Source organism: Mus pahari, chromosome 2, assembly GCF_900095145.1.
Source record: "Mus pahari chromosome 2, PAHARI_EIJ_v1.1, whole genome shotgun sequence".
NCBI classification, from domain to species: Eukaryota; Metazoa; Chordata; class Mammalia; order Rodentia; family Muridae; genus Mus; species Mus pahari.
Window position 1 is genome coordinate 89,314,572 of NC_034591.1, and position 23,273 is coordinate 89,337,844.

Below are 23,273 nucleotides of genomic sequence, written 5' to 3' on the forward strand. Positions count from 1 at the left end.
ATATATATAATGTTGCAGGATATTTGGTCACACTGTGAACCCCGAAATTGTGTTATTTACTGACAAGACCTGTTTCTAGTTGTGGTTTGGCTTAGCCTTAATTCCTTTGGTTGGAATAGAGACACACCCTTAGTGTACACACACACACACACACACACACACACACACACACACACCACCTCTTCCAAATCAATCTCAAATAATTAAGTTTAAGTAGAGTTAGTTTGAAAATGATGATTGAGTGGCAAAGTGACAACCAGAGAGATTTGACTAGGTAAGCCTAGGTGAGCAGATGGAGGCAGTGAGCCTCAGAGAAAACAATTACTGCAAGAGAATAAAAGTTACATTTTACATATATATATACACACACATATATGTATTTATACACACATATACTTTCTGCATAAAGAAACATCAGAGAGAACTTTTTTCTCTAGCTTTTAAACTGCTTTGAAGAGAGCTTACATCCTTAGAAAGAGTCCACCTGGAAAACAGCTCAGTTGGTAGAGCGCTTGCCTAGAAATTCCCCAACCACTGCCCAATAGTAGATGGCTCCCTTTTCTACCAGCTCCCCCCTGCAGGAGCTCAAATCCTCCCAGTAGTTTGAGAACCTGAGGTAGCACTTACCTATCATCTCCACAGAAGAGAATCAAGAGGTAACAAGAGCAGGGGCTAAAGAGGCTGTGAAACCTCCTTCTTGGCTCAATTATTTGAATGTGTATTCTCCTGCAAGTGACTTCAGTTCTGGTAACAAGTGCCCCCCACTTGTAAAATGGAATACTATTCTCTATCTCAAAAGAGGAATACACATTTAGAGTTCTTTATTGGCCTACAACCATGCTCCCAGGACAATAGATACTGAAGAAGTGAACTTGTATTGAACTTTTCTCCCCAGAATTATTTTCATTTATGCATATGAGTGCCCCCTTGAAGCTGGAGTTACAGGTGGTTGCTGAAGATGGGAATTTTTTTTTAAGTATGTCTTGCCTTCAGAAACTGAATTTATACCAGACTTTGCAACCAAGTGTGGAGACCAACCTTGCTTCAGTTTAACCAGTCTTTAAGGAAACAATGTAGCCAATCTCACTACACATTCGACGTCCATGAAATCAGTTTACAATCTATGCTAAATGCAGTTTAATTTTAAAACTATATTTTCCTATGCCCCTGACCCAGAATAAATGTGTGTTGTAATCATTTGCTGAAACCAGTAAGATTGAAAGCAATCTTAAAATCAAATTCACCATAAATGTTGGAAGTCACCAGCTGTAACCTGGTATTAGAATTAATGTTTGGGATTCTGAGTGCTACTCTGGGTCAAGAGGGCTCATAAAGTAACTTCTTTCCTTGTGAACTCTTCCCTCCTTTCTCACACCATGTTTCCCATGCTGTTCAGTAAAGATAAAGCAAAGCCTTTTTTAAGGGACAGACCAAAGAAAACAGGAAGTGGAGAATTCACATCCGGGCACTCTTGGTAGAGACTACTCCAGGAAGAACGTCTTAGTTAGGGTTTCACTGCTGTGAAGAGACACTGCGACCCAGGCAACTCTGACAAAGAACACTGAATTGGGGCTGGCTTACACGTTTAGAGGTTCAGTCCATTATCAAGGCAAGAGCATGGCAGCGTCCAGGCAGGCATGATGCAGGTAGAACTGAGAGTTCTGTGTCTTCATCTGAAGGCTGCTAGTTGAAGACTGGCTTCCAGGCAGTTAGGATGAGGGTTTTAAAGCCCACACCCACAGTGACACACCTACTCCCACAGGGCCACACCATCTAACAATGCCAATCCCTGGGCTGAGCATACACAAACCATCACAAATCTTCCCCCCCCCCTCTTTGATAGTAATACAGTAAGCACTAATGTGGGTGCTGTAAACTGAACTCAAGTGCTCTAGAAGAGCATCAAGTGCTCTTAACTACAGAGCCATCTCTCCAGTTCCCTACCTTAATCACTTTCCAAGATAAACAGTAACTCCTCCTAGGATGTAAGCTCTCTTCAAAGCAGTTTAAAAGCTAGAGAAAAAGTTTTCTCTGATGTTTCCTTATGCAGAAAGTATATATACATACATACACACATATGGTGCTTGTTCTTCTGTAAGAATAGCAAGTGCTCTTAATCACCAAGTCATCTCTCTAGGCCCTGTCACTTTTTCCCCCAACTGTCACGGCCTGTGTTTAGTCATGGTGGTTAATAGGTATCATTAGCCTTCAACAGGAGCTGGCAGGGGAGAAACCACCTAAATCTAGCACGCGTTAATGATCAACAATGTCTACACATGCAGGCAAGTAGAATCTGACCCAACCAAAAGGAAAAGAAAAGGAAATGGATAGAACATGAAGGAAGAGAGAGATACTAGGCACTTTATCAACATCAGTCACCATCATCGCCTGCAGGTCCAAGTGAAGTGTGTTTCTGACAGACATGTCCTTCAGTTGTTATAATATGGCAAAAGCTGCGAACACAGTGCCTATACACATACTACCATACCCAGTTAGCAATTTTTAAGTCAACCAATGGCTGTTTAGGTTCTTTCCCCCAGGGATATTGTACTGGTTAGTTCTTGTCAATGTGAAGAAGAAACCTCAACTGAGGAACTGCCTCCAACAGACAGGCCTGTGGGTAAATTGCTTTTCGCCATGTTGTTTATAACAGCAATAGAAAATAAACTAATACAGACACCAAGAGAAACCAAAATCATGGTGGCACCAAGACTCTGCACTGAAGACTACTCAACTGCCAGGATGCCTCTGGGGCTTTTTCAAGTTACTTCATGAGACAAGATTTTTCCTTGGTAACAATGTCTCTTTAAAAACTAGACAAAATGAACGTGAATACACTCTTGTTCTGTATAGATGGCTAGACAATTCCATCTCTGTTCTTGACCAGCAGCGCTGAGAGCCCACCCCCGACCCCCAGACCCAGCAACCTGTTTGACTCTTGGCAGAGCACAGAATGGGCAAAAGGGAGGAACAAGCAGGGAAACATTTCAAACTCTAGAAGGTGCCCAGCCACCTCTTCTCACACTGCTGGTGTTAAGATGTTGACAAAAGCCATCACTCGCTTCCGCTCCCCAATGCATGCGGACGCCAGCAGATGCAGACAGCGGCTTTCTCCTCTCTCTCTCCTCCTTCTGTCACCTGGTAAGTTCACAAACTGGATCCACAAAAACACTTTTTAAATGTGCAAGTCTTTAATTTTAAAAAATATACACAGAAGAAGCCATGTGTTTTACATAGGAATACACACATTAACAAAGCATTTCTTATAGTTTTCCAAAACTCTATTTTATCAGTCCGAAATTTATAAATTAAATATATCAGAGTTTTTAAGTTAAAATGAAATCCCTGAAACTACTGGATATGTTAGACATCCTCCCTCCCCCACCAAATCAAATAAGCAGAGAGTATCAGTCTGATTTGTTAAATAAGGTTTATTGTTATCTTTATTGCCTATAATCTAGAAGATGCAATTTTATTGTGCCTTTGCAAACAGGATACATCTCTTAAAAAACTGATCAAAAATTTCCATACATATAGCTCTATATGATAGATTACAGTGCAACACTATTCATAATTATAGAAACACCATAGAACCCAGGAGCACGGGGTAAGCCAAAGGAATACATCCTGAGCATCTGAGCAAGATGATCTGGTGAATCCTTAGTGAAGGTTAGAAAACATGGCGAAGAGATACATGCACGCTGCAGTCATGAGTGAAGCACGGCCAACAGCGGTCGCTTGCTAGCTTCGAGGGTTATGATGAATTCCCACACATGCACGCTCACTCACAGTCCTGTTTCCTTCTGCTTCCCTCCCATACCCAGTACATTCACTCCAGTCCCTTCCCAAAAGAAATGTTCAGGCACTAAATCCTATAGAAGCCCACCCCTGCCTGGCTGTGAGGAGTTTTAAGACTGCTACTGATGAAGTGTAGGTGTCCATCCATACCACGGAGCGAAGCATGTGCTGTAAGCGAGTCTAGCTGCTTTTGCCTCTTTGGAAGAAAATGAAGCATATGCCTGCTACAGCTTTAAAATGCCTTAAAAACAAAACTTTCTCTTGCTACATCTTAAAGTAAAATCAACAGTGAAAAATTCACCCTAAACTAATTGCCTCAACTGCTACTACAATACATTTGCCACTCTGTTTTTGGTATCTACTCAATTGTAAATCAGTATGAAAAATTCATGAAGCCTGTACCTATTTATGGTAAACACTGCAGTACCACATACAACTGTCAGGTGGCATGCTTATGAAACACCAAGCCTTGTATGTGATTCTCGCTATATGTTTCCTCTGTGTGTTCCCCAAGACTACACTATTCGAGTGTTACCAAAGATAATGTACAGATAGTTCAATGGTGAAAAGTATTTGGTTTGTCTTCACTGTATACATCCTGGAGATGAACCAAAACAAACCACGCCTCCATACCTTCCCTGAAGATAACCTGAGTCGGCTGACTAAACAGAGCACAGGCTGTCAGTCCACTGTATGAGAGGCTGAGCTGGGAAACCAGAGGGCTAGTGTAGTCTACCAGCAGCTTGTACTGTGCAGATAAACCAAGAGCTCTTGGCTTTTGAGAGCCACTGTCCCAAAGACTGACAGCACTGAGGTGGGAACAACACCGCATAAACATAGGGATCTGAGCTGCACAGCCTGTAGGATTGGCGACCTAGAGAAGAAGATTAGGGGATCCTCATCCCTCATGATTTGGTGTGGGTTTAATGTCTCCCTACACATTAGCTGCTGTGGAAAAAGTAAAACGAAAAATTTACTTAATAACTTTCTTGTTTCCAATCAAATGCTCACACACTCACAAAATACACACTCTATGAATGAGGTGGCTCTTTTTCTTCAAATTTTTAAAAATAAAGAGGCACCAATACCCGTTCATTTATGTATTAAAAGTCTCATATAATCACCAATAAAACAGAAATGGCATCTGTGATGATCACACAGAGGAGAAAAAGATCAACAACAACCTTAGCCACTGTGGAGAGGCTCTGGCTACACCAGAATCTAAAGGTGTTATTGGTTTAGCAGAGTCGTAAGGCAGCCTTGTTCACAACCAGAAAAGGAAACAGCTCTCAAAGAAGCCATAGTGCGGCTGTTTCCAATGCCTGTTATTTGTGTGACTGACAGTCTTCCTCTAGCATTACGTTCTCTAATAAGGCTCAAAGAGACAGATGGCATTCTCCTACATGCTAGCTAGCATGAGCATGACATCAGTGATGGCATGGTTCCAGAGTACAAGGATTCCCAACACTGTATTTCAGCATCTTTGGTCAAGGTCTGTCTTCTTCGAATCCACTTCTGCTTCAGTCAGTCTCTCGCAGATAAAGTACACACATTTAGAAAAGAGCCTAAGACCTCATTTCCATGGTAAATTTTAAGATCAAGTTTCAGTTATGGGCCCTTGTCCTGCTTGCCTGCCCACTGGGACTACAAGACCTCACAGAGGAAGCTGAAAGGTCAAACACTTGTTAAAGTTTCATGAGCTTCACAAGAGACTATCAAAGAGATGCCCAGCACCAGGAGGACCAGCAGAGCCATCGTCCTTAAAATGGCCTGAGCTAACTGTGTGAAGGGACTTGTTTCCAAAAATATTTTCCACCAACCTCAAGAGCATGTCTGTACCACATAAACTTTATGTGAAGTCTAAATGTTATGCAGATACTTGAGGTGGGAAGGTAAGAATAAGTTATAGGGGGGAAAAAAAGAAACCTGAAAACTAAATTTGGCTTAGGAATAACAAAGTTTAAAAACAGGAAAAGAAAAGAAAAAAGAAAGCCTGACACTCTAGAATTTAATTCAAAGGAAAAACTATCCATAGTAAACGAACTTACACCCTCCTCCCTCCACAGGATACTGCCTGGCACGATGTCTTTCTCCTGCAGTCCAGAGGCACCTCTGTTCTTTCCCTGCTTCACGGGGGATGAGAAACTTTACAGAGCATCCTGACAGTGAAGCACAAGTCACTGTGAGCCAGGCTTGAGTATGAACAGAGCATGCACTCTGAGCTGGACCAGTCTTGACCAAGGTAACCTACATAGTACACAGTAGCCATGACCGTGAAACTGACCATGTGGTCATTTCTTGGGTTTTCCTGCAATATCATTCTTTCCCTTCACAAGCAAATACGAGCTCTCCTAGGTAAGCATTTCAGGAGAGACCATCTAGGCCAGCATACCACTGTGAATGCTCGCAATATCTGATTAACTTAGCACCAAAGCTGTCATCCCCATTCCCTTAACCCGAGTCCGTCTGTGGTTTAAAATAACAAGAGTCACATTTCTTGTTGCTTCTGTGTTTACACTTTTTCATTTTCTCATGAGTTTTCCTATGTTGATGTTCAGATTTATAACAGATGAAATAAAGTTGCGAGATATTTGGTGATTTCCACACAGCACTCTTCTCAAGATGAAGTATTTCATGAGTTTAAGTCAGAATTATGTTCACAGAAGTCTTTTCCATGTAGTTAGTTCCTCATACAGAGAGTAACTCTTACACATGGCTCTTTCTGGGCAGTGCATTAAATGAAGAGACCTCACAAAAGAAAAGATCATTATCTGTAGCCATTTGATTAATATACAGGTTCACAGTCAATGAGATGAGACACTGCAGAAGAGAGGCATGAACAATATACTAATTAAACACAAAACAGCAAAAAATGAGGTCCATACACGGAAAGTTGCTAGAGCCTACCCTTAGGACCTGAAGTGATGAGACTGGCAACTGCATTTAGAATGGACATGCTTCTTCCCTTCCACGTACACAATGTCTGATGCTGGTGCACATACTTATATACACATGCATAACACTGTGTATCTGTGATAATAAACTAATCAGACACTCAGCCAAGTCTTAAAGGCAGATGTCACAGGACAGTGTGCTAGACTGTGAAACCATACATCAAATTAATAACACCCTAACTTCAGGTTTCCATTTATTAAAAAGCACCTCTTGGTAATAAAAGCAAAACAAATAAACAAACAACAACAACAAAAACCCAATAATTTCTATTTCATTCTCACATCAGCCTGTTAAATTCATTGTGGGATTTTACACAGGCAGCCTGCTGGGCTATAGACAGAACTTGGAACTCAAATGCAGGTGTGTGTGCCGACTCTGAAGCAAGAGCTGGGGCAGAGCATAACATGGAAAAGCTATGCAAATTTGAAATTTATCACAGCTTTCTTCCTTAGGCCAAAAAAGAAAAAAAAAACAACAACAAAAAAGTAAATTCGTTTTATAACCACAATTCAATTTGTCAAACTCCTATGACTTTCATTTAACTATGTATACATAAGAAGAAAGAAAGTTCTTCCACAAACACTCTCAAGCTTACAATTATCAAGAAAACATCAGAATCTGTAAAAGCAGGAGGAATATTAAACACATGTCAGGAAGGTCAACTTCTGTTTCTGCTTTTAAGTAAAAAAATCACCATATAGTAAGTACAAAAACCTGCACTGAATGACAACTGCTGGTGTTTACTTGATCAGAAACGAAGACCAAGAGTGAAGAAAGCCCTGTGTGATTCCCGTCTGGAGCACCCCCTCCGTGCACACGAGTGAGTCGGCAGCCTCTGGAGCATAGCTTATGAACAGGCAGTCCTTGGATAGCTGCGGTAAATGGAACACTCTTGTCTTGAATGTGCCCATAATTCAGTTTCACTTACAAATTGCAAACAAACTCATTCTTCAGAAAAATATCTGTTTGGCATCTCCTGGACTCTGTTCCATTGGGCAATATGGACATTTTAATCTATATATAAAATAGAAAAGATTGAGACAAGGAATAATATCAGCACTGAGCACAGTTATAAAGTAACTTTAACACCTGTATGCACACCTACAACATGTGCAAAAGCAAAGCTTACGTGTTTCTTTTGCCTGGAGGATTAACTATGCTCATCAGCCAGGCTCTCAAGGGTCACAGAAAACAACACCTAAGTCAGATCCTAACCTGAAAGCTTCTCTGATACTTAGTAATCGGTGAAAACTGTTTTGCAGGTAAAATAAAGACAATTTTTTGAAAACTGATTCCTGAATTTCAGAAGTAATCTAATCCCTGCCTACCGAGGTTCACATTATACCTGTCCTTAAATGAATTTCCAATGCGTGGCTGTATAATCTATTCAAGGACAGCAAATCTGTTGTGAACTACCAGCCTGCATTAAGAACAGCCCACATAATTCCAGCAATCAGGAGGCAGAGGCAGGTGGATTTCTGAGTTCGAGGACAGCCTGGTCTACAGCCAGGATTTCTGTGTGGTCTGGGAAGGGTATAAACACTTTCTTTCAAGCAATAGACCTCCCAGGAAAGGGTCTTCCCACAGTGAGGACAGAACCAACATCAGTGAAGATTAGCCTAACTCTCTAAGCTAGAATTCCTTTGAGATCTGTTTTGTTTTAAATTGGACTCACTGTCTGTAAAATTTACCAATGTCTGTGCACGCTGAACCACGATTACACTGGTAGCAATGATCACATATGGACAATGATCACGTATGGACAACACACTCTGGCACTGTATTCACCAAGAAAAAAATGGCTAAACAATCATTATTTCCACGCTGCAGAGTAGTCTACACGGGTGGGAAGGGCAGTAAAAGCAGGCTGAGACAATCCTAGGTAGCTCAAGATGACCCCTCTAACTTGCTATACAGTTGTGATGATCTTGAATTCTGGGTCCTCCTACCTCCACCACTCAAGCACTGGGATTAGAAGCACGCCCCACCATACCGTGCTCCTCTGTAACTTTAACAATAACAATCACAAAGGGCTCTTTTGTGATATATAAAAATATAAAATATAAATATAGCATATAAAAATAGCTCCACAATAAAGCCCTAAGTGAGAGAAGCAACACCCAGAAGGGAGAAGCATAGGCACAGAAGACGATTCTTAAGCCTGGGGAGGGCCACACAAGGATCAGAGCACATTTATAAGTCTAATTATCAAATCCTTGAGCTGGCTAAACTAACCAAAGAGATTAGATGCAATCCACCTTCTATGACTAGTTAAGAAAACTCATTTCTATATATAGTTATGGCTGAGCACAGTGTTACACACTAATTCCAGTACTCAGACAAATGTTTGAGATGGAGGCCGGCCTAGTCTACAGATCAGCCATGGCTATACAAAGAAACCCTGTCTTGGAAAACAAAACAAACATACCAACAAAAGATTTTGGATTCATTCATTTATCCTTATTACATCTTAAACCTGCAAGACAGATCTATTCAATGTTTAAGAAGTCAGACACTTACTTGCTACCATTAAACATTTTATTCAGGGCGTCTCTTGATATAATATGACCACAAACCAATTTCATGGGTGGATTGTTATCTGTTGTTTGCTGACGAAGGATGGGACAGGCAAATATGGAGTGATACCAGCACTTTTTACCAAGGTCCACTTCAATCTATTCAAAAAAGAGAAATGCACAAAGACTAGTTAAATCTCCTATCTGCAAAACTACAACACTGCTTTTTAAACTGCAATCTGAGGTCTGAGAAAATCAAACATGATGCTTCAGAAATTAAGTATCTTTTTGTGGTGGTACCAGGCAGCCTGGCCCACCACTAAGCTACATTCCCTGCCTAAATACCTTGTAATTTCATCAGAACATATACCAAAAGCAGAAGCAGACAGCCTGACTGCTCTGTAGAAGTGCTTGGTTAGGTGATAAATTCAGTGCAACAACTCCTCCAAGGGCAGTCTAAATATAGTTACCTTCTGGGTGACTTCAGATCTGAGTTTCCTACATAATTTGTATGAAATGATCCAGAGAAAACCTGAAGCAGGGAGGTAGGCAAAGTTTTCTGGTTTTGTTTCTCCCCGGTGCTGGAGTCCAATGCAGGGGCTTACATGTGGCTAGGCAAGCTTTAGTCCAGTACCCCATCCTACCTCCCAACCATCACCCCTTGTGCATGTGCCTAGAATCCCTATAAGTTGCCAGGCAGGCCTTGCCTCAGCCTCTTATGCATCTGGAATTACAGGCTGTGACATCAGTACTGTTTAGCTTAATCTCAACATGACTTTTTGTCATTTGTTCACATTAAAAGCTCATGGCATGATATCAACATTGTGGTTTTGTCACAAATAAATCAAACCATATAAAAGTTTGAAATTATCTATCAGACCTGCTACTGAATACCAGAGCCTCCACAAATACATCGTGTTCCTTCCTTCTTATTCTCAAAGTCCATTACTGCCAGGTGTGGTGGCACACAACTTTAATCCCAGCAGAGAAAGGGGATTTTGAGTTTGAGGCCAGTATGATTGATACAATCTAGACAAAACAAGTTCCATGCCAGCCAGGGACACTCAGACTTAAGTCAATTAAGGAAAACTGACAAGGGGGGAGGAATTCAGTATGTACAAGGATCTGAGAGTCCAAACTACAGTACTGCAGAAACAGTACAACACACTTGTAAACCCAGTGACCAGGAGGATCAGAAAACCCCAACTGGTCTATATAGTAAGAGTATCCCCTGACTCCCCAAAAGGAAAGGGGGGGGGTACACAAAAGCCAAAAGTACAACAAACCTTTCCTGAGGAAAGACTACCAACCACTACCTCTTGTTGCTTTCCCAGTCAAGCACATGCTGTTCACTGGGATCCTACAGATTACTCTACTTCAGTATGCATATTTCAAAAACACTCACAGCAAGATCATGCAACTGCCAGAAGCTGGGCATCTGCTTAAGAAATAGAGTTCTTCATTTGCTCCAGCAGTGGCAGCAGAGGACAGCGCTGCTTCTGTCCTGACCACTGGGAAGACACCTGTGCCTTTAACACAAAGGATCCTTTTGACAAGCTGCTATAGTTGGTGCAACCAACTGACAGGCTTACAGCTGAAAGAACAAGCTAGCTACAGACAAATCTGTGTGCAGGTGTGGTAAAAAAAGCTCATGTTAATGACTAATTTAATTTAACCCTCACCATCTGTGACATAATTGTGTCAGAAATGGTAATTGCAGGGTAAAGATAATTGCAGGTTAAACTCCCTCAAATTTATTTTGTTTCTTTTTTTGTTTTGCTTTGTTTTGTTTTGTTTTGTTTTTTGTTAAGACAGTGTCTCACTAAGAGGCCCTGGTTGCCCTAGAACTTACTTTGTAGGCCAGGCTGGTCTCAAACTTACAAACTGCCTCTCCCATCACTTCCCTCATACCTATTTTATTCTTAACTAGTTAACTGACTTGTTTCCTTTTTAGAGTGGTGCTGAAGACTAGACTCAAAGCTTCAAGCCTGCTAGGCAAATGGTCTTCCACTGAGCTATACTCCCAACCTTATTTTTCACTCATGTTATGTGCATTAAAACAGAAACAAACAAACATGTTGAATAGCTACAATAGCATTTTCTGGTTAAATGGCACAATGAGTACTTTTAAACATTCATCTTCTAGGATCGTCAGTTGAACTCACAGGTAATTCGTCTTTCTGGTTCCAAACTCCAGTACACTGCCTCTGCTCAATCACAGCTTTGATGTTAATTAGCGCAGGCAGCGCCACACAACCTGCTGAGAAACTGAGGGCACAAGAGGAAGCATCAGTGCCAACCCCAGGGATGCTGACCCTGCAGCAGGTGCAGAGCAGCTATTCTCTAAAGAAAACAATAAAACTAAACTTTTTTCTCCCCCATTCTCCCAGTCCTCAGCTGTATTTCCTAAATTACTAAAATGTAATCCCCTTTACAAATAAAACATAAAATTCTAGTGCTATCACATAACCGTAGCCAGCATGGGAGAAATGAAGAAAAAGAGAAAGCTTTAAAAAGATTGGGTTTTGATAGGACATTAATTTCCACTTAACTCCTCAGTAATTAAGAAGATACTTGGCTTGCGTATCAGGAAAGAGGTAGCGTTGGCCTTCTGTGCTGAGAGGGAAGAGCCATTATCATGAGCACAAATCGCATCCCTTCAAGGAGGGCTGAGGGAAGTGCAAGGCCTATAGACCAGTGTGCCTCAGACGCGGTGGACTGTGCTTTAATATTTAAAGGGAGAGAGTCTTCTGAGCCTGACTTCTCTTCAAGTATGATTATGCAAGGTTATATGAATTAAACATTCCAAAGTTTCCCCTCCAGTTTACAATAATGTTTTTAAACCACGTCTTCGCCAGTCTCATCAGAAAAGGCTTTACAAGCTCAGAACCAAAACTTTAACTTTAGTCTAAAATCGTGACCTTTATCGTTTTATAGAAAGATGCACACACTTGCTTCCTTTACTGTGACAAGCTTACTTCATTCACTTGGAAAAATAACTGTCAAAACCCAGAATGTTAATAATCTGTGGTTTGGTTTTCATAGACTAGATCGCTTAGTATTAGAAATTAAAATGTACTGATTGATTCATTTATAAATCTCATTTATAAATCACAATAAACACAATAAATTTGAGTGTCTGTTGCAAATTAGTTCAAGTAAAAACTGTATTCTGCAACAAGACAGTTCTTAACACAGGTGCTTTGTCTCAAGACAAGCGTCATACTGTGGTGAGAAACTAAATGCTTTATGCAAATGCTCTACTGTGTCACAAAGAATGCTAAGAAGATGCAGATCCAAATATCAACTGAAAGCAAGTTATCTACTGCCCACCTAAAGTACTGTAGAGCTCAAGAAGCATTTCCTAGGCAGCCAGTATGGCAGTGAGGAGCTGCTGCAGATACCTGCTGGGTCTGGCATCAATGTCCCCACAACACAGACCCTGACAATTAACTTCTGTTTCTGCATCATCTGTGCAAATGTCAGCAGTGGAAAGGGTTTTGGAACTCCCTGGTTCCCAGGTCACATTTGGAGAACTGCTGACCTAAACTGTCATTGCCATCTGTGGCAAGCGCTTCCAGTGAGTACCAACTATACACGTCTCCAGAAAGACAACACAATCTACTGCTTTAATCATAAAGGAACAGGAAAAGCAGCCCAGTATAATGCCCATTTCAGAGCAACCAGAGCCCATTACTACACCTGACACTGAGAGGAGACTCCACAGAGAGCCCCAGGAGGGCACAAGCATCCCGTGTAAAGATGTCACAGATGTCAGCCCACTGGTTTGCATCAAGTAAGTGAACATATGGTGAGTTTTCAATCCCTTGTCGCAGGTACACGAGGCTTCCCATCAATACCTGAATGTCTAAAAGAAAAAGCACCAGCACAATGAAGGTGTGTACACACGTCTGAAACAGCACTGACTTGTGAAGAGGTTGAGAAGCTAACAACATTTCCATCCCATATGACACATCCTAAAATAATGTAAACATTCTGGTCCCTAAGCGTGATGGCAAGTCCTCCTCCTTAATTAAGGATACAGCATAGAGAGGATGAGAAGAAAGCACTGAAAATAATAAGCTCAGACTTTCTAGTCTTACACTGCCATATGTGTTTGGTACTACATAGCTACTCTGACACATGTGTGGCAGCAGCATGTGGTGAAGGAAAGTGGCCTAGGAGCAAGCCACTTGGTGTCTTTATATTAAAGAGTCCTTAACTGCCAGTTATCCCAACAGTTTTAGTCATTAGAAAATATGTATGAGAGACACAAGTAGTGGCTACTGGGGTGGCTACTGGCTCCCCCAAACACTAAAGATCTCTACTTCACGCCATGCAGGTGGTGCACATCTGTACTCTTAGCATTCTGGAGGCTGACCTAAGAGAATCACAAGTTTTGAGACCAGCCCGGGCCATACACAGAGACTGTCTCAACTCCTTGTACTCACCCCACCTTGCCCAAACTCCCTCCCAAAGCACAAAGGAAGAAAGCAGTCTGATTCCAGACTCACCTTTTTGATGATTTAGGGCAAATGGCTGGAAATTTTTCGCATATTGTAAGGCTTCTCGCTGATTTGTAGTTCCACCCATTAACAAGCTAATAAAATACAGTCGGTGTAGCTTAAATTCCAAGGAGCTGTTCTGGGCTATGAGCATTTCTCGGTTTGATACTGCCCACCTAAGGCAACAGAAAAATGTTTTAAGGGTAATCAAGGACATGAGCACAATGCTTTAAAAACTGGTTGCCATCTAGCATGAGAAAAGAGGGTCTAGTTTGCCCTCTTGTGGGAGGTTGTGGTAATACCAACCATTAGGAGATGCAAAAGCAAAGGAAATCATATGCCGTTAGATGATAATTACTTCTTCACTAAGGTATTACAGTATAATGGCTCCGGTATGTCACATAATACCCTTGGATTAGAAGAGGGCCACATACTAGAGTGTAAGCCTTGAGATTCACACCTAAATCACTTAGAGTCACCATTCTTACTATTAAGCAAGCATATTTGTAAATTAGCCAAAATTCTGAAGGGGAGCTCCTTACTTTTAAATTACGCGCTTCCATTTACTGTGCTTCGTTCTTTGCTCACATCACAGCCTTCATGGGAAGCCGGAAGACAGCCATGAACCCAAGTGAGGCTTGGTGCAGGCACCCTTCTTTACCTGCTGTACTACTTCACCACAGGCCTGGAATCTCTATTCAGTTTACCATTAAGAACCAGCAAATTTAGAAGCTGTGGATACAGCTCAGTGATGGGGTGTTTGTTTACACAAATAAAAGGGTCCTGGGTTCAACCCCCAGCACTGCAACAACAAAAATACACCAAAGAAACAAATCCAGAAACCACAGATATTTCTCAAGGTTCCTGCGGTCTTTTTTAGGATTTACTTCTTTGTGTGTTTGTGTGTTGTCCCCGTGTATTATGCACGTGTGCATGTCACGTACCCTCAAAGGCCAAAGGAGAGCACTGGAGTACCTTGCACTGGAGTTACAGTTTTGATCTATCATGTGAGTACTGGGAACAAAGCCCAGGTCTTCTGGAAGTGCAACAAGTCCTCACCACTGAGACCCAGTACTTTGAGAAGATAAAAAAAAGCACACATACACACTGTGCTCCACATGACAAAAAGATTTGTATAGATATAATGTCACTGAGGGAAATAATGTTCTGTTCTGAAACTCTGAAGTGCCATGAGTGACCAGGCAGCAGCTGCACAAGGAGGGACTAATTCATCTTTAACTGGGACTATCAGCTGTCAAATTGTACAAATGTGATAAGGATGCTTCATTTTGATATTCAACTATAAAAACTATCCTTTAATTGAGTATTTTTTAAAAGATTTTATTTGTTATTATACATAAGTACACTGTAGCTGTCTTCAGACGTGCTAGAAGAGGGCATCAGGTCTCATTACAGATGGCTGTGAGGCACCATGTGGTTGCTGGGATGAACTCAGGACCTTTGGAAGAGCAGTCAGTGCTCTTACCCGCTGAGCCATCTCTCCAGCCCCCTTTAATTGACTTTTACTTGGACAGTTTTCCGCTAACCCAATGCACCAACGACAACTGGAACAGAAACCAGGTATGAATATAAAATGTGAGCAAGCCGAGCTGGGAATATATTCTGCGGTAGAGCGCTTGCCCAGCATGCACAAGGCCTCTGCTTTGATCCCTAGCATATGGGGGAGGGAGAACAAAATAAAGGTGACATAAAATACAAGTAACTCTTCCTCCATTGTACCCAATAGCACCTTCCTTATCTAGTAATTTTCCGACAGTACTCTTGTCCCTATCACGAGCTTGCTCAAGTCACCTAACACTAATAAATGAATAACAATTTGAGTGGATGAAACAAAACAAACAAAATACCCAGCAATGCTTTTCCATATCCTTGACCTGAGATTACAGTCTTCTCCCAGTGACTCAACCAACTTTAACATTTAGGCTATACATTAAGGAAATTCGTTTTTTTAAATAAAAGTAAAGGCTTTTATCCAAAGCAGAAGTGTCAACCAAGTATACTTACCCTCTTGACTTTGTGACATGATGGTGTCATATTTAAAGTTCATGCTAAAGAATCAGCAGGAGGGGGAATAGTGTTTATGTTTTGTTTTCTGAAACTGGCTGATCATATTTAATATTACATATTCTAAGTCCATGCATTTTCCTTTAAATTTCATAATTTCACTTTTCTTTAGAGCTGAATAATATTCTACATTATATATGTAACATACTTTTTTTTAAAAAAAGATTTATTTATTATATGTAAGTACACTGTAGCCGTCTTCAGACATTCCAGAAGAGGGAGTCAGATCTCATTACGGATGGTTGTGAGCCACCATGTGGTTGCTGGGATTTGAACTCAGGACCTTCAGAAAAGCAGTCAGTGCTCTTAACCACTGAGCCATCTCTCCAGCCCTCAAATCATATTTTTAATGATGGTTCTTAAATGCTTTAGCCTCCCTTTTAGCCAACCACCCACCAGAGGTAGTGGGAAAGAAAGGATATGGGTAAGTGGACCTGTTCAGCTAGGTTCTTTGGAGTAACTCCCATCTGTGTTGTCTGGAAATCAGCAGTTTGGTTTACAGGTGAGCAGCTGCAACTTGATCCACTCGGAAACACTTCATGGATATACTAGCAGTCCAGTTCGGTAGAATCTGGATAGCAAACTCTAATCAGTGGTGGCGGCACTACCAAGCAGAAACAGCCAGGTCTCAGCCTTGGCTCAAATCAGCAGAAGTGACCTGGAGGGACGCCAGAAGTTCTCGGCTGTGCCTCTCTCAACCAAGATCAGCAAAGATGCAAGATCCACACGTGTTACACAGCTAGCTGCACCAGCAAGCCAAGCTCAGGTCCAGTCCATCGAGCCCTATCTATACACTCCAAACATCACGTGTCCTCCACATGTCCTGCCTCAGCTGACATCACTCTGCCAATCAGCCCCAGTGCACAGAAGCGGCAAGAAACTGTAGCAAATCACCAGAAGATATTTTGTGTGTGTGTCCCACAAAAAAAATCTATGGAGTTCCAACAAACTCAGCTCAACTTTGTAATGTAAGGCAGACCAATACATGTGTGTTGTTAGCAAAGAATTCTTCATCACGTGTCTTTTCATGTGCTTGCTTTAGCAGAACATCCTTTCTCCTGTGTGTTTCATCGAAATGTTCCTTCTTGAGTTGGCCTTAGCCTTTCACACCTGTGTCCACTTTAACTAAATGTTCCTTCATGTGTCTGCCCCAGACTTTCCAAAGAACCCTTAAGTTTCCACTTCAAAACCCTAAGACAGAAGTTGGTATCAGAAGTGGGGTATTGCTGTGATATACCTGACCATGCTTTTGTTTGGAAGAATGTGGATTTGGAAAGCAGTGAAATGCTTTAAGTGGGTCTTTTTTTTTTGGGGGGGGGGGAGACAGGGTTTCTCTGTGTAGCCCTGGCTGTCCTGGAACTCACTCTGTAGACCAGGCTGGCCTCGAACTCAGAAATCCGCCTGCCTCTGCCTCCCAAGTGCTGGGATTAAAGGCATGCACCACCACGCCCAGCTTAAGTGTGTCTTAATCAGCCATCCTAGTAGGAATATGGAAGACTGTTGCTGAGAGTGCTTTGAACTGTGCAGACCTGGCCTAAGAGGTTTCAGCGAAGAAGAATTTCAGTGTGTGGCCCAGAGACTGTTTTCGTGGTGTTTTGGGAAGAACGTGGCTGCTTTCCCCTTGTCTGCAGAGTCTAACAGAGGCTAAGGTGAAGAGATTTATATTAATTGCATTCACAAAGCAAGTCTCAAAAAAGCCCAGAAGAGACTTTTGTTCTCCGGTTTAGTCTCATGCACTCTGATCAGGCACAGCAAGCTTAAAATAAACAAGCTTAAAAATATGAAGTATATGGTTCAAATAATAATAAAGGGGCACCGAGAAGTGAAATGGACCTGAATCCTGTGTTCAGGAGATAAAGAGAGTAAGGGAGTGTCTCTGGGCAAGAACACGCCCTGCTAAATTTACTGTTTGTGTTCGCAGTTGAACAAGGAATAATTTGACCTTTTAATCTGGAAATAATCACAAAATTTTAAGTACATACTAAGGGGCCAGAGAGGATCTCCAATGGAAAGGGGTAATAGAATATAGTATAGAATATAGTATGATGGACAGGGGAAACCAGAATAGGAACATTAAATAGTGGGGGAGGGAGAAAGGGGTAAAAGAGAGAATTTGGGTAGGGACAACCAACACTAAAGGCCATTTGAAAAATCATATGTAAACCTACTATTGTAGAAACTTCCTAACATAAATGAAAGGAATCCAAATGGAGTCACCAAATAATAGGGGAGACAATGTCTCAACTAGATCTTCCTACAGTTCCAGAAATGAGTTACTTCAAAGGGGATCTACCAAAACTCCAAGCCATCACAGACTATTGCCAAGTTATTGTTTATTCTTCACAACCTGATAATAAGGCTCTATTGTAGAAAATATTTACTTATGTTCTCCAACACAGAGAAGTGAACTTGTGCCCTACTAGAAGCTTCACCCCTGCTAACCAGCGGTCACGGTACTAGAAGGTACTCTACATGTTACTTGAGAAAAAGTCATTATTAATATCACTCGCTACAAACCCTAAGACCTAAAACAGTGATCTGCCTGTAAGATAAATATACTGGGTGCAATAACAACATAAATGTTATGGGTGCAACCAACCATTTTCTGATTATATATAAGGCCCACTCCACGAGATGGAAACTGTATCTGACACTGCTAAAATGGCCAAGAATCAGAGTCCTACACTGCTACAAAAACATAGCATTAAAATGACTCCTAGATTCAGAGATCACTGCCTCACCTGAACTCACATCAGAGAAATTCTTTCTGTAGCTGGAAATCTATTTTGGATTGTTTTCAGTAGCTTTCAGTAGCAAAGACACACAACTGGACAATGTGTAGACAGTGGGGTAGAAGCCCCATGCCCAGATGTAGTTAGCCAACACAAAATGAACTCAATGTTAACTTTTGTTTTTTTGTTTTATTGGTCATTTGCTCATTTATTTAGATTTTCCTTTTTGTGGTTTTGTGCTTTCTGTGTTCTTGTTTTTGTTGTTGTTGTTTACCTTATTTCGTTTTTGAAAGAGAGGAAAAAAAGAACACAATACATAGGTAGGGAGGCTGTGAGGATCTTGTAGAAATTGGAAGAGAGAAAAATATGATTAAAATATAGTATATAATTTCTTTTTCACAAATGGGGGGCTGGTATTCCAAATAGTGAACTTGGTTACTGGCTAATTCCATCATTAGAAATACTAATGGTTTCTTCATCTCAGAGATGATGTGCCTTTGATTTTTTTTAAAAAGATATTTTTTATTATTTTTTAAAGCATGCCCATGTACGTACATATCTGTGTAGAATTTAGACGAGTGTCAGATTCCTGAAACTGAAGTTACAGATGGTTGTGAGCCACTCACTGTGTATGCTGGGAATTGAACTTGGGACCTTTCAAAGTGTTCTTTACTACTAAGCCATCTCTCCAGCCTGTCCTTTTTGTTAGCTGTTTAAGAAACCATATACAGGAGTAAGATTAATTAATGGACAAGGACAGTTGCCACAGGAATGACAATCTGAATTAAATTTCCAAGGTACACATGGGGGAAAGGGGAAAAGAACAAACTCCTGCAAGTTACACACACACACACACACACAACCATTAACTATTTTTTTCTCAAAAGTGTCATAGTCATATATGATGGTACATGCCTGTAATCCAGCACTAAGGGCTAATATCAGCATGTGCAACATAGCATTAGTGAAATTTTGTTTCAAAAAAGAACAGGGGAGAAGAGGAAAGCAGGGAGGACTGTGGTGCTCCACAGACAAGCTGGCCGCTGGCTCCAACACTTGTGAGGTCCAGGTAGAAGGATAATCAGAAAGTCAAGGCCAACCTAAGCTACCTAAGACCATATCTCATGAGAACAGAAAAGATGAAAACAAAACATAAAACACACATATTCAACTTTACTTGAGGTTCTCAGATATATAGGCTGACTTTGTTCCACTGCTGCTGAACCCTCAGTAGGAGAGTTGGATAATGCATAATCTTTTCCTGAGGAACAGGCTTGGATCTTCCTATAGCCTTCCACCAGCAGTAAATTTAAAACAGAAAAAGATGTTATCACCCCAACTATCTTCTCTTTTTTTGTTTTTCCTTCCAGTCTCTCTATCGAATCCTTTCCCTTAACCCTGACACCTGGTATCTCTTTTCTGAGACAGGAAGCTCAGATTGGCCTTAACTTCCTATGTACCAGACAATGACCTTGAATTCCTGATCATCTTGCCTCCATCTTCCAAAAGCTAAGATTATAGGTGTGTGCACATACCCGATACTCATTTTAATTAGCTTCTCTTTAATTGAAGTGTTCTTTCTCACTTAGCGTATACAGAGAATTAGTTTTAAATGGATCACTTTCCTTTTTTTTTAAATTGTCTTCTCAGAATTAAGGCCAATTAATTGGGTAAAAAAAAAAAAAAAGAAGAGAGTCAAACTCTAGGGGGAAAATTCAACTTGCTCGATCTTGGATGCCCTTCTCGTGTCTCCCCAGGAGAGCCGTTTCTTCTACTGTCTGTGGTTACTGAGAGCTGCCTGAAATGAAGGGCTACACACCTGTGAGAAGCTGTGCACTGAAGAACAAGAAACAAACACCAGAAACTCTTCAAAAAAAAAAAAAAGTGTTTAGATGTTTTGCCTGTATGTAATAACCATGTACATGCCTGAGACCTAAAGAGGCCAGAAGAGGGTATCAAATCCCCTGGACAAGAGTTACAGATGGTTGTGGGTCACCGTGGTGGTTTGAATATGCTTGGCCCAAGGAGTGGCACTATTAGGAGGTGTGGCCTTCTCAGAAGAATGTGTCGCCGTGGGAGTGGGCTTTAAGACCCTCATCCTAGCTGCCTGGAAATCAGTCTTCTTCTGGCTGCCTTTGGAACAAGAGGTAGAACTCTCAGCCCCTCCAGCGTCATGACTGCCTAAAAGCTGCCATGCTTCCTACCATAAGAATAACAGACTGAACCTCTGAATGTGTAAGTAAGCCAATGTTGTCCTAAAAGAGTTGCCATGGTCATGGTATTTCTTCAAAGCAATGAAACTCTAAGACAGTCACCGTGTGGGTGTCAAGAATTGAACCCCGGTCCTCTGAAAAAGCAACCCGTGAGCCCTCTAAACCATCTTTGCAGCCTCATCCAGAACAATGTAATCAATGCACCCTCAGTTTGTAATTCAAACCTGCTCAGCAGCTGCGTTGTTTTACTCATTCCTGATACATACAGCCTCTCTTACATTTGACAAGGGTTCTTAGCCATAAGATCATCAGACAAACATTATTCCGTGAAAGCAGGAGGGCAGTCTCATACCTACCCTTCTGTCTTTTCTTTGTACTCCTTCCTTCTGGCCCAGCAGCCTGCCTGGTAGTGTTGATAGCCTGTCCATTAAAACCCTTCTGCAGCATAAACCAAGGCAACATTTCTCTCTCTTAGGTAAAAAATTCTGCAACCTTTACTTTCCTCTTTTCCTTCTTATACCATTTACTTATTTTTGGTCCCTCAAGTTGTATAGTGGAGGGCTTTTCACTAGGAGGCAAGAAAGGATTGCTCTTGTAGGTCCCAGGAAATCATTTTATGTTTTTTTTTTTTTTTTTAAAGATTTATTTATTTATTATATGTAAGTACACTGTAGCTGTCTTCAGACACTCCAGAAGAGGGCGACAGATCTCATTACCAGTGGTTGTGAGCCACCATGTGGTTGCTGGAATTTGAACTCCAGACCTTCGAGAGAGCAGTCAGTGCTCTTACTCATTGAGCCATCTCTCCAGCCCCTCGTTTTATGTTCTAAGATGGTCAGATATACCATCCATAGTGAGCCTTAAGACATTCCCCCCAGAATCAAAATATTAAGTAAAACTCATGTATAACCTCAAACAAAATACTAAGCAGCCACTTTAGAAGAAAAAGTTTTGTCCATCCCAGTATAAGCAGGCAGTTCAAAATTTTGCAAGTTAAATGTGTTCACAAGTGCATGCACGTGCATACACACACACAGACACACTCACAATGTAGAACAGTCAACATACAGTATACAAAGGTAACACACTCCTTTTACAAAGACACACAGTTAGAGAGATATAGCTCTAAACAGATCATTCATATTTTTAGTTTATACAAAAATCTTGTAACATACACATTAACATAAGAACCCTCTGTTCATCTTGGCTAGTTCTAGAAATATACAATTTAAAAAGAAGCTGATCAAGAGTTAACCTCTACCCTAAACACAAAATTCAAACCCCACCAGTTATTTCCAATCATTAATACTGATTTCAAATATTCCAAGTTTTAAAACACCAGCATGTTACCTTTCGTTATCTTGTTCTTTATCTCCATTTCATGTGATTTACTATAAATATCCTAGTAATTGCCACACTAAAAGTTTTAGAATTGATTTAGAGTCTCTGGCATTAGATAAACAAATAACTTGCTCCCTATTTTGTGTAACACATACCATGACCAACTATTTTACAGTGCCAGGCATGCGCTGGAGCAGAAGCTGAGAGTTATCTGATCCACAACTAGAAATGATGTAAGCTTTTGAAACTTTAAGACCACTTCCAGTGACATACCTCCTCTAAAAGAACCCACAACCCCCCCCCATTTAAATTACATTTAAATTAAGAAAATGTGACAAAAATCTCATTATCCTGTAAAACCTAAAATAATTATTATTTGGCCTAACTGTCTTATTTAGTGATTCTTCTGCTGTTGAAGAGACATCAAGACAAAGGCAACTTTTAAAATAAAGCATAATTGGAAGCTTGTTTACAGCTTCAGAGGGTAAATTCATGACCATCATGGCAGGGGGCAGACAGCAAGGGGGCAAGGGCTGGCTGGCATGGTGCTGGAGGAGAAGCTGAGTTTTTTTTTCTGGGAATGGTGTGGGCTATTGAAACCGTAAAGACCACTGCCAATGACATACCTCCTCCAAAAAGGCCCACAATTCCCCCAACAACACACCCCTATTCTACAAACATATAAGTCTGTAGTGGCCAATCTTCTTTAATCTACACACCAACCTTGTTCTAACAGCAATTACTCAGGTATATTCTGGGTAACTCAAGTAAATGGCATGTTCACAAAAAAATCATCAAAATCCAGTTATTCACTTGTGCACCACTCTGGGTCCAATCCATAGCACCATGAACTCTCTTATCTTTGACTCCTAACACACACTCTTCTCTCTCATCTCCTCTTCCCTCCCCTCCCCCCTCTCACACACTCACACATATCTTTCATACAGAATTTTTGCTCTGTTCATGAATATCACTTAGTTTCCATAACCAACTTTCAGAATGACAGCACAACCCTCAACACATTATAGACGCTCAAATATCATGTAAAGATTGCCAAAACAATAATGCTTCAGCTTTAATACTGGTCTACCCAAAGAGGTGTTGTGCACAGATACGTAAACCGATTTC

General features: G+C 41.0%; 1 protein-coding gene across 2 annotated transcripts in view; it reads right to left on the reverse strand.

Moving 5' to 3' along the window:
- Window positions 1-3,172: 3,172 nt before the first annotated feature.
- The window catches only part of Rmnd5a (required for meiotic nuclear division 5 homolog A), a 53,510-nt gene continuing 33,409 nt past the window's right edge, over window positions 3,173-23,273 (reverse strand). Inside the window, exons 5-10 of one of the 2 annotated variants that reach the window (XM_021190445.2) lie at window positions 13,784-13,950; window positions 12,972-13,137; window positions 11,435-11,537; window positions 9,274-9,428; window positions 7,682-7,767; window positions 3,173-6,546 (exon numbers count right to left, since the gene is read on the reverse strand). In XM_021190445.2, the coding sequence (XP_021046104.1) occupies window positions 7,704-7,767; window positions 9,274-9,428; window positions 11,435-11,537; window positions 12,972-13,137; window positions 13,784-13,950 (655 nt within the window). In that variant the 3' untranslated portion in view covers window positions 3,173-6,546; window positions 7,682-7,703. Of the gene's footprint in view, window positions 7,768-9,273; window positions 9,429-11,434; window positions 11,538-12,971; window positions 13,138-13,783; window positions 13,951-23,273 lie in introns of both variants that reach the window. The other variant, XM_029534834.1, reaches the window with a different exon arrangement.